Here is a 16,437-nt window from a genome sequence, read left to right on the forward strand (position 1 = left end):
CCAAAAGGAGAGAGATATATGAATGAATCAGATACACATCAGAATGAGAAGGATCTAGAGGTTGTATAGGTGTGAGACTGTAAAGTTGAGGACGCGTTAAAGGAATAAATTAGTACTACCCATAACAACAAGATATATCTATTTTTCGGTAACCCATCACTTAAGAACTTCGTAGCTAAGCATGCTTGACGTGAAGCAATTTCAGGATAAATTTCCTAGGAAGTTTCTCAGCAAGTGTGTGAGTGATGTCAAAATACATTGAAAAGTCTTGTGTTAGCTTTTCAATGTAGGAAGTTTCTCAGCAAGTGTGTGAGTGATGTCAAAATAAATTTATACCCCTAATAACTACTTTTGTGCTCCTTCATTTCCAACAAATAAGGTTCTCCCAAGAGTAATTTTGTCAAAAGAAAGTAAAAGCAAAAAAATTGAGAGGTTTAAATAGTATATTAATGTAAAATATTACAACTAACTCTCAAAATAATTATTGACCAACCAAGAGAAAAAACTTTCTAATTATCTATTCCTAGCTCATAAAAAATTAACTGAATTTTTTAAGAATTATTCAACAACACAACATTTTTTAGGAGAAAAAGCATCCAAAAAAGCTAACTATTTTGCAAATTTTATCTTTATCTTTGACTAAATTATATTAACACCCATTAAAGTTTTTTTTTTTCGAATTACACATAATATCTTTTCTTGTTTAATGTTCACAACAAACTCACTTGTAAGAGTGTCAATGTAATATATAAGAGATATCATTGTAGTGTTTTTAAATAAAGAGGTTAGTGTAAATCTAAGATGTCAAGGATATTTTCAAACATAAAAGTGATTAGTGTAGAAATAGAAGAAAAAAAATGTTATATGTACTTTTTAAAAAAAATCTGAATATGAATGTAATTTACTCTTATCCTTTTAGTGTTCCAGTTTATTTATAAGGATATACTATAATTTTCGCCATGAGAGATGAGAGCGAAGAAAAGGGCATTCCAATCTTGATTATTTCTAGAAACAATTTTGGAGTTGAGGTGAAGATTTAGGTCTTATTTAAATAAGTTTTTCTGTAAATACTTATGAGAGAAAAAAGTAAGAAAAAAACAAAATAAACTTCTCTTATTAATTAAAAAAATAATTTGTATGTGTATTTCACATCATTAAAAATTACTATCACTAACATCATATATTTAGGAAATCTTTATTATATTTTAAACAAGAAAAAGATTTGTAAATAGTTTTTTTTATTTTGCAATAAAATTGAAACATGAGAAGATTTATGTATTAATTCAAATTGAATCAAAATAATTATCTTATTTTATTGACTCCAAAAACAAGAGTTTAATAATATCTACTTATTTCTCAGTAAAGAAATACCCTATTTTTATTTAAAAATCCATTAAATATTAATATATACTTGACTTTTTTTTTTTTCCTGTTACAGAGTGCGGGGCATATAGCACAATTTTAAATTTAATTGTTAAAGAAGAGTGATTATTCCGGAATAAAAATAGCATAAAGCAACCCTCAAAATAAAAGCAACAATGTACAAAAATAATTACCAGCTTCACTAAATTAAGCTTTTAATATACATACAGATAGCTCAAAAAAAATTTCTTCCGTTGGTGTTTGATTCCTGATTAAACTTTGCACCTGGTAGCATGGTAATCACACCCTTCATATACCTCTAAGCCAGGTTGGTCCAACTGAGAATCTTCAAAGCATGCACAACGCTTACTCATCTTCCCTGTCAAAGCAATCTCTAGTGGCCTCTGAACCAATCTAGGGTAACCAACATCACACCATACCTGATCAAAAGAGCCAAATCTGTGTCAAAATAACTTGTAAGCAATCTGCATCAATGTGGCTATAATGAAGTGACAATTAGAAAACATGCTTTCAGACAATTTCAGTTGCAACAAATAAATTTGTGTTTCCCCCACAGTGGGAAAGTCAGTTTGGATAAACTTATCACTAAGCATTTGCAGAAAAAGAAAAGAAAGTAAAATTAATTAAACTTCCCTTTATAAACTTAAAATTAGATTATGCACTAGTTAAAATAAACTTTTGGAGAAACTAAACGAGAGTTTCTACAGAAGAAACTTTTTCATTTTGCTTTCTTGAGAATTATCCAAACAGAGCCTTAATCCCAGTTGTCAAACAGCATCCGGACAATTGTCAAAGGAGTAGTCGTGTCTGCACATTGCAACAATTTATTGAATCCACGAGGAGGTAATTTACAAAGAATTTAGAATGAATATTAGCATATTTATCATGAGAAGAAAAAATAAAGTTAAACAAAGTTAAGAGATGGGTAGAAAGGTCAAAAAGATATGATAGAATACAATTCAGGCATACTTATAAGATTAGCTTCACAACAAAACATGACCATGTGATAACACTGGCAACTCACGGATAAAGAAAATAGAAGAAAACAAAGCCAAACACCAAGAACAGAGAGTAAATCACTAAGAATCTTTATTGCTTATAAAAGAAGAACTCAGAACAGAGAATTACAACTGAAAAAGGTTCAACTGAATCCCAATTCACTTGAACTTCTCTAACCAACTCTAACTAAATCCCAATTCAGTTAGTCCCAAATCCCAATATGCCAAAAAACACCCCTTTACAACCAGTTAAAGCTCTTATTTATAGTACTCTTTAACTAACAGAATTCTGTTAGTTATTCCTAACAGAATTCGGTTAGTTATTCCTATTACTGCCAGGCTGGCGCCTAACATACACTTTGGTAACAAGAGGTTTAGGCATTCTCTTAACCCTATCACCATGAAAGTATCGAACCATTTGGTTACTAGTCTTAGAATATAAAAGCATAACACTAACTAGTCAAAGTATATCAAATCAAGCAAGGATTTAGGTTCCTAGTTATCCATTGGCATTTCATTGTAGCTTGAACAGATTAGTAGTTGCACTTCGTTGGGATCATCCAGGGTGTTAATAGATTTAGCAAGGGTAGAGTCCAGTGCTCCACACCAGGAAGAATTTTTCCAGTACCTGCTGAAGTGATCACATTGGACTCTGCCCTTGTTGAATCTATTAGCATGGATGATCCCAGGGGATCACAAATCTTAATCTTGATGTACTTTGAGTAATGAATGTTATGCCTTTATCTTTTAAGACCTGTAATCAACTGTTTGATATTATCATGGTTGTTAGGATATAAGGAGAAGGGAAAGTTAGTTAACACAGTTAGACTATTGATTAGTTAGTTACTACAGTTAGGATATTGATTGGTTAGTTAAGGGGTTAGTTAGTTAGTTAGATAGAGGGGTTTATTAGATATAAATAGGAGAAGAAGGATAGGAGAGAGGGAGATCTTATCATTTGTAGATTGAGCATTAGCTCTTCGTGAAAGGAGAAATCTTTTGTGAAGAGTTTTCTCTCCTATTTTCTGTTCTTTTCTTACTGGTCAATAAAATCCTTTCTTTTCTTTCTCATTTTAATTCTTGGTTCCTAACAATGGTCATGTGTTGTTGATACATTAATGTTAAAAATATGCATGAATTTTATCCTTTCTATCATACCTTTGGTCTTTGCATCATTTTCTTAACTCAGTTTTACTTCCTTTTTTCCTATAATAAATTTTCCAATGTTCCTTCTACTTTTTTTCGTATATTACCACCTAGTGGAGTTGCCAAATTGTCACAGCAAACCAGGAACGCAAGGAGACTCCATTTATTTTTATGTTTTAATACATTTTTAAGTCACATCTTGAGATTCTTGACTCAGCAAACTATGGCACATTGCGATGGACATCTTTTGCAAGTCACATGCAGCGAATAAGGACATATTTCTTTAAACTTTAATGTAGATATCAAACTAAATTTTGGCCAATTGCTTCATTAATCTTATGCTAATACAATCAAAGCTGATCAAATTAATTTCTGCACAAACTTTCATCCTATTCCATGTAGTTTACTGTCATATTTCATTTGTTTTCCACTTTAAGTTTCGAATTCAAGTACTTTGGAAGCAAAAATGAGCAACATAAAATTAACAAGGTAACCTTATATCAAAGAATTGAAAAAATAATAAGAAAATCATGATTCCCTCCTAATCACTTGATATATCATGCTGGAGAAATAAAATCAGTTAATAAAATAAAGATAAACTGGTTACAAACAACAATAACATTGCATACCTCACCACCTTCATCTTGACTCCATCTCGAATTGCACGAAGGTAGTTTCGCCTCTTCAATCTTCTGCTTTTCTAGAAGCTGTGCACCTCTGGCAGCCTTCGCTTCAACTCCTTTTAAATATTTTGTAGGATTCCCTTGGCTATCATAGTATCGGCCAACTAGCTTGCCAACATACCTATAACAATAAGGATAAGAAAAATCTGGTAAGCATTAAAGTAACATGCTGTGTAAAACAAATAGGAGAGGCGCATATTAGGAAGGAGATTATAATTTATATTTCCAGTTCTGTGTCGTGTTTCTGATCTAAGTTCCTATCAGAGAATCACAGTAAAGGAGAATATTGGGAAAAAAACCCAAGTCCAACTTAGGCTAGAGATAGTGCCAAGATAGATTATATAAGTGGGGGACAACTCGCACCCTACGAGCTAGCTTTTAGGGTTGAGTTAGGACCAAATCCACATTCTAAGATGATACTAGAGCCTATCCTAGATTCACTAACAGGCCACCCACCATATTATCCATGCACCAAGCCTAATAGTGCTCTGGGCGTGAGGGGGTGTATTGAAAAAAAATCTAAGTCTCACATAGGTTAGAGATAGTACCAAGATAAACTATATAAGTGAGCGGCAAATCTCACTCTATGAGCTAACTTTTGAGATTGAGTTAGGCTCAAACCCACATTCTAAGAGAGAACAAAGGAGAGAAGTCCCATACACACAATCATATCCCAGAAAAAAGTTGAGGGGCAGAGAGATTCCATCAAATATGCCAGCAATTTAATTAGCTGTGTTTAGAGAGAGAAAATGGCGACACGTGATAAATTCAATGGTGTTTGAATTACAAGCAACAAAGTGAACTGTGAAGAATACAGAGTAGGTATAGTAGATGATCTTATCACAAACCATGGAATACTATGCCAGGCAGCCCATACAAAACCAACAACATGAAAAAGGTTTGTATAGTTGAAGCTCCTTGGAAAGGGTGTCAGCAAGAAGCAAAAGTTTGTCCAAGTCATGAGATTTTGGGAATACATAACCACGTTGAGTATGATTGTTGTAGAGATCAAGGGCTTGCTCCCAGATAGACCCGCAAGTGTCATGAGCACAAAAAATCTGCTTAAGGGAAGGATGAAAAGTGGATTTGATTTGATAACACTATAAAGTTGAGCCCCAATCTTAATCCATTTGAAATGGTCAGCCTCAGCCCCTGATTCTGCCTTCGTGGTGACTGGTGAGGTGGTCCACATAATCTTGTCCCTTTAACCAAAGTTTGATGTTGAAGCCCAAGTATAGTTAGAGCCATCCAACTTTGTTAGTAGATACAGAAGCACTAACATAGTGAATACACCAGGCTCAGCCTTGAGGGATGGGGGTACCTGAGGGCGGAGGCCATGGGTCACTATGGCATGGAATGCATCAGCATTACCATAATTATATAAGATGGATACAGCTCATAATATCAGCATTTACAAAATTACCGTATTTACATAATTTCTAACAAGCTCTAACTAAATACACCAAAGAATTGAATAAACTGCATATTGCTACAAAGTGTTTTCCACCCTTTAGGCAATGCCTTTATGCATAATCATAAGAAATTGTTCTAATGTAGGACACAGGACACAGCTAGCATTCACCAGACGGACCAAACAAATAGTTCCATGTGAAAATAGCAGCTACCTTAGTGCATACTGTCCACAGAACACACAAATCAGCACAAAGGATAGTGCAAGGTCTATGAACTAGTATGTAACAAGTCATCTGATATGTAATCCCATTGCATACTGTAATGAAGACAAAGGGTTTGGCTTCAGAGGAAGCCTTGGACAGCAAAAAAAAAAAATTATCAAGGAGGAATTGTTCATAATTTAATAGAACTGGATTAGAGTGGAACACAGAAAAATAGTGTGTATTGTTGAAATGAATCCTCGACTCCCCAAGTCTTGTATCAGTGGGCAGTGGGGTGCTCAGACAGGGACTACAAAAAAAAAAAAAATACAACAGTATACTCTGGTGTTTGAGGGACCTGGAGATCTCCAACAACTAAGTCCAAAATTCCCAATAATCCTCCTATATGCAACCCCCTCTCCTAGATAACTGTAACAACTGTCTAACAATTGGTGTTATTAACTACCATGCTTCACTATCACGATTTTGGATGACATAGAACTTAGAAGAAGGATTTGTAAGAAAAATTCCAAGGTTAAAATTTTAGACTGTACAATCTTGATTGGAAGAGAACTGAGAAGAATCAAGTAGAACAGAAAGGACTCCAGGTTACTAGCTTCTCTTTCATCATCAAATTTTCCAAAATGAAAATCCCAATTTCTAGGGACTATAACTGACTATGCACATGCATATTCTTACTCTTCCTAGGTATAACAGACTTTCTCCACAACTTAAAAACTGCCACTCATAAGAATTCAAACATAAAATGCAAAAATCCTAATATAAGTTATATTATAACTAGTAAGATAGTATTATATATAGTATTTCTTTCTTATTTGAGGTAGGCTCCTCACCTTATAAAATAATTATTTTTCTTTATCCCTGTTAATCCTCAATCACCTTTATGTGAAATCTAAGATAGGTTAGATAGCCCACTTTATAATGAGTTTATTCTGTAATATCACTAATTTGAGGACTAAAATAATTAGGTTATTTGCTCACTCATTCAGCTCTGCTTAATGATATGAGAATTGAGCTCCAACAGTATGCACCAACATATAGCACAGACAACAAATTGGCTTCTTTAGTTCCACAAACTACCACACCCAATCACCAAAAACTGGCCCAAGGACCTATGACACACCCAACACTCTGTAGATTCTGAACAACAAATTCCATAAAGTAATAGCAATAGAAAGCACAAAAATATATTCAGAACATACACTGGTTAGTGGTTCTTATGCTATCCTTCTTAATAAAGCAATTAAAGCCTACACACCTTGAGAAGTTATGTTAATATTCCCTAAGTCTAACAAGCCTTGTAGCGTATTAAGTTTAGGACCTAAAGAAGCCAATCAATTTCCAATGAAAAGCATCAATTCGTCAAAATATAGGTGCACATGTATTCCAAAACATACATGACTTTAATCAGTTAGTTAAAAGTTAGCTAAAGCAAAATACATTTCAGAAAATACGACTAACTCACTTATATGATTTATGGTAGAAATCCCTCCATTCAACAATACTCTTCACCTGCATGCACCATTTAATTTGGGGTTCAGGTTTAGGCTTGAAAACAAAATGTTACATCTATATCTATAATTTAGACAAAGGTATGACTATTTCACAAAAAAAAAAAAAAAGTGGAAGCTATAAATTCAAAGAGGAGACAAGAAGAGCAAATCAATTTGTATGATTAGGCTTCTAATGAAATCATGAAGAAAACAAAATTAATAAGAACTAAACAAATCTCATTAATTACAACCTCAGTGCTAGATAAACCACGCAATGAGTCAGTGAGACCATCTCCTACAAGAGAAAAATGGAATAGAAGTTAAAAGACATGCTAGAATGATGAAAGAAAAAATTGTTTCTACAAACAGCAATAAAGACGACTATTTGGTACTACTGTGATATAAGACTCTTAATGCAATGCCATTTGTTCAACACAAGGTCTATACAGGCCTTTCAATTTTAAATTTTAAAAGGAATTACAAGCTATTGTAGACCTAATTTTATTTTTGCTAACCCTTTCTCTTCTATTTTCTCCTCTTAAATTTTAAAGCATTCCATCTACTTATTTATTTAAAGATCTTCTTGGTCATCAATAAAAATTCTCTTTACTATCAAAAACAAAAGTAGTTGACCATTTTTATGGTGAATAGAAGTAGATGATCTCTATGGTTGGCGAAATATAAATACAAGGTATGATACAAACATAACTAAAGGATGATCATTTGGCACGTTTTTTAGAATGATGAAGTGGAGGAAGTCCACAATCAAATAAAAAATTGAGAACTATGATTAAAATCAAGAATGACCATATTCTACAAGCACATAATTTATCCATTTAGTTATCTAGTATTTATTTATTCTAATATCAAACCATTTCAACTACAATTTAAAGCATTGAGAAGATGAGACATATGTAATCAATTTTGAGTACAACATCAAATAAATTTGAAACAAATAAAATTGAAAAACAATGAAACACGCATATCTGAGCAGGCTTTCCAAAATCAAAACCAAATGAAACAAAGTGATAGTAATACCATGGTGCGGGCCAGGAGAACTACCCATACGCCCAAGTACCTAAATGACTATGTGGACAAGTAGATGAAAGTTTGTTATTTTCTGCCATACTTTTATTATTTCCGTTGTGTATCCTTCCATGTTGGAAGATTCCTTTTCCTAGAATTGCGGCTTGCCAATGGGGTACGAAGTTTTGCGGCTTGCCAATGATTGGCATGTGACGTTTGTTAAATTGGGTAGAATTGAATGAATGAAGGCAGACAAAATTCATAACAAATTTCTCTCTCTCTCTAATTCTGGAGGTGCCTTGACCTTGAATACAAGGAGTGTTATTCTACCCTATCAAGACGCCATGGGATGGATCTTTAAGATCTCCCAATTCTTTGATTATCACAATACTCCAGATGAAGAATGCATCACTGTCTCCTCGTTCTATATGGATGGCCTGACGTTGAGCTAGTTCCAGTGGATGTTCATAAATGGTTTAATTACGTCCTGGACAACTCTGTTACAAGCGCTCGAAACTCATTTTGCCCCGACCTTCTACGATGATCAGAAGGGAACATTATTCAAATTGACACAAAAAGGTTCGATCAACGAGTAGCTTAACGAATTTGAACGTCTCGCAAACCGGATTGTTGGACTGCCCATGTCCTTTCTCCTCAGTTGCTTCATCTTTGGCCTTATTCCAGAAATCCGCAGAGAGGTACAGGCCTTGCAACCAATCTCCCTGTCACAAGCTATCTCTTTAGCTAAATTGCAAGAGGACAGGTTTGAATGGGCATCCTTGTAGGAACAGAAGGGTATTGGTCCAAATCTGTTCCAATACCCTTCTGTTCCTTCAAGGATGCCCATTCACAGTAGATTTACATGTTCTCCCCATAAGTGGTGCGGACATTGTGCTTGGAATCCAATGGCTAAGAAATTGGGACCTATTATTACAAATTATGATGCTTAGACGATGCAGTACTTCCATAATGGTGAATCTGTAACCCTTCGAGTAGACGCCCCTATAACACCCGAGAATGTTTCCTCTCAACAAGTAAAACGTCTCATACAAACCTATTCTGCTTCTGCTTTTTTTCGTATTGCTATTACCTCCCATGCACCTCATATTTCCCAGCCTACCCTCACTCACCTGATCCCAGAAATAGCATCCCTTCTCACAAAATATGCCACCATCCTCTTCCAAACACCTACCCAACTTCCCCCACCCAAAAATATAACTCACAAAATTCACCTTTTGCCAAACACTAACCTTGTAAACGTTCGACCCTATAGATACCCACATTTTCAAAAAGGGGAGATAGAGAAACAAGTTGCACAAATGGTATCCTCAGGTATGATTAAATTGAGCCATGGTGCATTTTCCTCACCGGTGTTATTGGTTAAGAAGAAGGACAGAAGTTGGCATTTTTGCGTCGATTATCGGGCACTCAATTCAATCACGGTAAAAGACCGTTTTCCTATGCCCACCATCGATGAACTCTTGGATGAATCAGGCAATGCTTCATGGTTTTCCAAACTTGACTTAAGGCAAGGCTTTCACCAAATTCTATTGGATGAGAATGACACCCCGAAAATGGCCTTTTGCACACACCAAGGCCACTACGAATACCGGGTAATGCCATTCGGGCTTTATAATGCTCCCTCCACATTCTAGGCAACGATGAATGAGCTTCTCAAACCGTTTCTTCGCAAGTTTGCCACTCTCTTCTTCGATGACATATCAGTCTACAGCTCGTCATTCGATTCTCATCTCCAACATTTGGAATGTGTCTTTCAAACCTTGCTGGGTGGACAGTTTTTCCTTAAAGAACCCAAATGTTTATTTGGCCAACATCAATAGGAATACCTTGGTCACATTGTTTCACAAAAGGGGGTTGCACCTAAGCCTTCCAAGATTCAGGCTATGGTTGATTGACCAACTCCTACCACCATCAAATCATTGCGTGGTTTTTTTATTTGACAGGATTTTACAGAAAATTCATTCAAGGTTATGTTAATATTGCCTCACTCCTTACTACATTGTTGCAAAAGGACAATTTTCATTGGAACTCCGAAGCACAAATTGCATTTGATTAGCTCAAACGAGCCATGACCCGGGCTCCTGTTCTTGCCTTACCAGATTTTTTCATTCCTTTCACTCTTGAGACAGATGCTTCGGGTTTAGCCATGGGGGCAGTGCTTATGCAACGTGGACATCCTATTGCTTTTTTCAGTAAACCTTTTTGTCCACGATTACAACATGCCTCTACTTAGGTTTGCAAATTGCATGCCATTACCACTGTTGTTCGCAAATGGAGGCAATATTTACTGGGGCATTCCTTTGTGATACTCACAGATCACAAGAGCCTGAAGGAACTAATGAGCCAAATTATTCAAACCCCGAAACAGCAGGTGTATTTGTCCAAGCTGTTGGGATACAATTACTTCATCCAGTATAAGATTGGGAAATCCAACCTTGTTGCTGATGCATTGTCTCGAATTTCGGATACTCAGCAAGGCCATTACTTTGTTGTGTCCTTGCCTAATTTTACTATTTTAGATGCTTTGCGCAACACGCTGTATGATAGTGATGCTTTTAAAACGTTATTACAGCAAGTTCAAACTGATCCATCTTCCCACCCTGACTTCAAGCTGCATAACAGCAAGTTCAACCCCTTTCGGTCAGTTTTGATGGAAGAATATCATAAAACACCCTTGGGAGACCACATGGGTTTTGCAAAAACTCTGCATAGACTACACGAGAATTTTTACTGGCCTACTATGCGCAAGGAAGTGAAGCAATTTGTCCAACAATGCATCACTTGCTAGCAAACCAAATATGAAACAAAGTGCCCAGCTGGGTTACTCCAACCCCTTCCTATCCCATCTTCTATTCAGGAAGACTTATCATTGGATTTTATTACAGGCCTTCCACCTTCCCATGGGTACACTGCCATCTTGGTTGCTGTTGATAGATTTTCAAAGGGAGCCCATTTTGGTGCCCTGCCCTCACAATTTACAGCATTCAAAGTTGCCTCCTTTTTCATGGATATGATTTGCAAGCTACATGGCTTTCCGAGGAGTTTAGTTTCAACTGAGACCCTACATTTGTTAGTCAATTTTGGCGTGAATTGTTCAAACTATGTGGGACCAAACTCCGAATGAGTACCTCCTATCATCCAGAGACAGATGGACAAACTGAGGTCCTTAACCGCATATTGGAACAATACCTTTGGTCATTTGTGCATGATCAACCCTCTAAGTGGTACAAATTTCTTTCTTTGGCTGAATGGTCTTATAACACGTCCATCCATTCCACTACAGGCCTTACACCTTTTGAGGCAACATATGGCAAACCTCCCACTTCAATACCACAGTATCTAATGGGTTCGTCACAAGTGGAAGCTGTAGATAACTTCCTTTCTTCAAGGCAGGACATGTTGACAACCTTAAAGACTCGTCTTTTGAAAGCTCAGAATGCAATGAAGTCTCAGGCTGATGACAAAAGGCATGATGTTTCTTATCACATTGGTGATTGGGTTTATGTCAAATTAAGACCCTATCGTCAGACCTCAGTTTCTCTTGCCAATTACAACAAGCTCTCTAAGAGATTTTATGGGCCTTTTCAAATTTCAGAAAAAATAGGTGTCGTGTCTTACCACTTGGATCTTCCCCCCACATCCAAGATACATAATGTTTTCCACTACTCCTTACTTAAGCCACATCAGGGTCCTTTGGTGCATGTGATAGACCCTCTACCTCCTAATTCTTATGACAAACATCCTCTGATCAAACCTTTGGCTATACTGGACAGCAAATGGGACAACGCTACTTCACCTCCTACTTTGCTGGTCTTAGTTCAATGGTGTGGCTTAGCCCCTGAAGACACCACTTGGGAGAAGTGGGATGACTTGCAACTTATGTTCCACCTTGAGGACAAGGTGTCTCTCCCAGCGGTGGGTGATGATAGTAATACCATGGTGCGGCCCAAGAGAACTACCCATAGGCCCAAGTACCTAAATGACTATGTGGACACGTTGATGAAACTTTGTTATTTCTGCCATACTTTTATTATTTCCGTTGTGTATCCTTCCATGTTGGAAGATTCCTTTTCCTAGAATTGCGGCTTGCCAATGATTGGCATGTGACGTTTGTTAAATAGGGTAGAATTGAATGAATGAAGGCAGACAGAATTCATAACAAATTTCTCTCTCTCTCTCTCTCTAATTCTGGAGGTGCCTTGACCTCGAATACAAGGAGTGCTACTCTACCCTATCACAAAGTGAATATTAGAAATTACTCAAAATAAGCAATTTTGGAACAATAATTAAGTGAAATCAAGATTTTCGCGACACTGCATATAGAACATTACAAATTCTCTCATCTCTCCATAGTCGATGGGGAAAATGCAGTTCTCAACGTTTGTGGTAGAGTGTCCCCAATTCTGAATTAATATTCACTCACTTTAAGAAACACCAACCTCAACAACCTACACAACTCATTTACCTGAGAAATTTCCAGAGACAAATGCGCGAGAAGCATCCCTGAATACATGCACAAAAAGAAAGAAAAAAGAAAACAAATTGCAGTTAATAAGAGTTGAAATGTAAATATTTCATATGATTCCAAAAAAAAAACATGTTTGGGGTGAAAAAAGGGTTTAAGAACATATATACCTGCCAGCAAAATGATTGTATCCCCCTCCTGAACCATAATGAGATTTTCCCTTGGTTACATCAAACACGGATCTAACAAAAACAATAAAAAAAAAATCATTCATATATTAGACTTAACAATTTAAAGCAACACCATAATTGCAACTATGTCATTCAATGAATTGAGAGAGGGGAGTACCCAAGAATTCCTAGAAGGATTGGCAACCCTTCATCAGTTCCATTGAGCAATGATAGCTCTTCAGCACTGAACAACCTCTGCAAAACAAAAAGCAGAGTCAAAATCCTTGACTAAGTAACTGATATTTCCATTGATTAAAAATAAATAAAAATGGGATCTTTTATGACCCAATTGAGAAAAATCTAAAAACCCAGAATTTAAATTTTTGTGGGTTAGGAACATTGACCTCAGCGGTGTCGAATTTGATGTAAAATCTGAGAAGGAGAGCGAGGAGAAGGACCAAAACAGTGATTCCCGAAAGAGGAGAGGTTGTTAACGTTTTCAACGACATCGCTGTGTTAATGCTATTCAGTTCAGTTTCAGAGACAGAGACATAGTCATAGTCATAAAAACTAAACAAGACAAGAGAGTAGTAATCTTGTGTTTCCTATGCTAAACTTCGATTGTTGGTAAAGAATAGAATCAAGACAAGAGAGTACTCATTTATTAATTTTTTTAGTTTGATTTTTTATCATATATTTTTTATTTTTTAAAAAGTTTAATTCGATTATTTATTTTATTTTTTATTTAATTTAGTTTTTTTATCTTTTTAAAAAGTTTACTTCGTCCTTTATTTTTTTTAATTTGATTGTTTATTTTTAAAAAAATAAGTCCTTCAATTTATTTAAGATTAAAGTTACTAATTATTACAAAATGATTTTTTTTTTCAATTTTCATCTTTTCTCCTCCATTTTGTTTCTGTAAAAAGAAAATCATTCTTAAACGATTAACGATATTATCTTTAAAGGATGAAATAGTCAAACTAAAAAAAATATAAATTATCAAATAAATTTTTAAAAATATAATGAATTAAATTGAACTAAAAAAAAGATGAAAGACCAAATTCAATTTTTTAAAACATAAATAATCAAACAGAAGACAAAAAACTAAGATAAAGAATTAAATAAATAATTTGGCCTACAACAAAATACATTGAAATAAAATAAGTAAAAAATATTATTTTATTATTAAGTTGTTTTATTGTATAATGAAATAAAAAATTAATCAATAAGTCAATAGACTAAATAAATATTTTACAACAATAGTATAATTAACAAAAAAATATTTTATTTTTTATTTAATCTAAACTGACCGGTTATTGACTCAATTAACCTAAATAATTAAGTTAAATTAATTTGCAAGTCTCTAGAAAAATTTAACCCTCTTTTAATTAGGTTTTGAACTTTTTTATTCAATTAGGTTTCTAAATTAAGTTAAAGAAATTAATTTTTTTAATTAGTTATATTCGTATATTTAATTATTTAAATTGGCTACTTTAATCGAGTAAAATATATGCTATAAAAAATCGAGTAAAGTATATTTTAAATTTTTTAGTTATTTCCAATATTCATAATATAAATGAAAATTACATATTATTAATTTTTTAAATATTATCAAACTTTGTTTTGACGAAAAATATTATCAACTAGTATATTACAGATCATTAAAATAAATTTGTACATAATGATAACTTAATAGCTCTTTTATATTTTATTTTTTAAATTTCATATTTTATCATTAAAAAAATCATAAATATAATAAATGAATGCATTAAAATTATTACCTTTTCCCAAATAATAAATGTGCATTTAAAACAAATTTTCAATTAAATGTTCCACTAATTAAAATTCATTTTGTTCCTTTTTATCTGTCTTTTAATGTTGTTATATAGAAATAAAAAAACTGTAATAAATTTTCTTGATTTTAATAAAATATTTATAAGATTTCCTATTTTAATTAGTTTCCTTTCCAATTCATGATAAATGCATATGTAAATTAATTAAAGATTAGGACATAAATACGGATATACTTGATAAATGAGTAATTAATATGATCTTAAACTTTACATATAATAGAAATATTTATTCTCAAAATTCTTACAATTAAAAAGGAACAAAGAGAGTAATATTTAGAGAGATGCTAGTAATACTTTCTTTATTATTAGTTAAAATTTATTAGAAAATACAAATTTTGGTGAATCTAAATAAGAACAAAATCATTTAAAAAAATAATGTGGGACCCACTGTCCACAAAATTTGTGATTTTTAATAAATTCAACAAATTGCAGAGTTAGTATCAAAAAGTGAATGCTAGAGAAAGTGTTGCTAGTATTTCTCTAATATTTAATAAATAAATAAAAAATACATTAACTAAAAGGAAGTTGTCTATTGTGCCCTTATTTTGGGAGGGAATAGTGTGCCCAAACTTTTTACTTTATTCGATCCTGGAGCAAGCTTTTGTACAATGCATGGAAAAATTATAAGTTGAGGAACAATGTTTGATATTTTTTTAAGGAAATTTAATTTTAAATTTTGAAAAGAGTATCAAGTTATAAGGATTAGCGCAATGTAACAATCCACCACCGCTACAAGATAACTCAAACCAACAAAGCAAAAGACTTATTTTAATTCAATTAAAACTCTTTAATTAATTTATTTATGAAAGTACTTGTAAGTTTTTCAGGTTTCAAAGGCCAAAGCTAAATACATGGTATCAAGATAATACATTACGTGATACACACACACACACACACATACACATACAATGGAATAAACCATGTCTTACAACACTCCAACATAATATAAACATATACAACATCAAGGCTACTCAAATCTCATCAAAACATGCATGTAAAGGAGTAATTAATATGATCTTGAATTTTGCAAATGATAGACTGTTGTGACATATTAACTTTGACATCAAAAGTTAATTATACAAACTATAACTATAACAAAGAATAATCTCTATTGTGAGAAAAGAATACAACTACAAAGAAGAACTCTATATGAATTCTTAATCTCTCACAAGTATACTTTAAAGGATTTGAATCCTTATGTTTTCTCTCTTTTTTGATTGAACTCTTACAATCAATGCACCTATTTATATTACTTTACATGCTATGGAATTATTGGTAACAAAAAGGACCTTGTGTAATTCAAGGCATACGTAACAAATCTCCACCTTGACTTGAATTCTTTAAGCTATTGTAATGCCAATTGAGCCCAAACAATATTTGAACTTTACTTATGGAAGAGCTTTTGTCATCATGTCTGTTGGATTATCAGAAGTAGCAATCTTCTCTAGCAAGACATCACCTTGTGTTACCACATAATGAATAAACTAAATTCTAATATCTAGGTGCTTTGTCCTCTCATGATACATCTAGTTCTTGGTTAAATGAATTGTGCTTTGCACCCAAAT

General features: G+C 33.8%; 1 protein-coding gene across 1 annotated transcript; it reads right to left on the minus strand.

Annotated features, from left to right (window-relative positions):
- Window positions 1-1,451: 1,451 nt before the first annotated feature.
- LOC114380873 (membrane-associated progesterone-binding protein 4-like) lies at window positions 1,452-13,648 on the minus strand. The gene is made up of 8 exons (XM_028339983.1): window positions 13,424-13,648; window positions 13,198-13,274; window positions 13,020-13,091; window positions 12,850-12,887; window positions 7,589-7,632; window positions 7,310-7,356; window positions 4,157-4,331; window positions 1,452-1,802 (listed from the first exon to the last, which is right to left on the minus strand). Exons 1-8 carry the CDS (start codon window positions 13,526-13,528, stop codon window positions 1,635-1,637), a joined length of 726 nt encoding a protein of 241 aa, XP_028195784.1. The 5' UTR covers window positions 13,529-13,648; the 3' UTR covers window positions 1,452-1,634.
- Window positions 13,649-16,437: the final 2,789 nt, after the last annotated feature.

Source organism: Glycine soja, chromosome 13 (genome assembly GCF_004193775.1).
Source record: "Glycine soja cultivar W05 chromosome 13, ASM419377v2, whole genome shotgun sequence".
NCBI classification, from domain to species: domain Eukaryota; kingdom Viridiplantae; phylum Streptophyta; class Magnoliopsida; order Fabales; family Fabaceae; genus Glycine; species Glycine soja.

What these genes read in the sequence shown, in the direction of transcription:
- LOC114380873 (XM_028339983.1), bottom strand. Translation starts at nt 13,528, where the DNA reads ATGTCGTTGAAAACGTTAACAACCTCTCCTCTTTCGGGAATCACTGTT. An exon ending in TTCTACCATAAATCATATAA is followed by an intron (nt 4,332 to 7,309) that starts GTGAGTTAGTCG and finishes TTATTGTTATAG; the next exon opens with GTATGTTGGCAAGCTAGTTG. An exon ending in GTCAAGATGAAGGTGGTGAG is followed by an intron (nt 1,803 to 4,156) that starts GTATGCAATGTT and finishes TCTTTTGATCAG; the next exon opens with GTATGGTGTGATGTTGGTTA.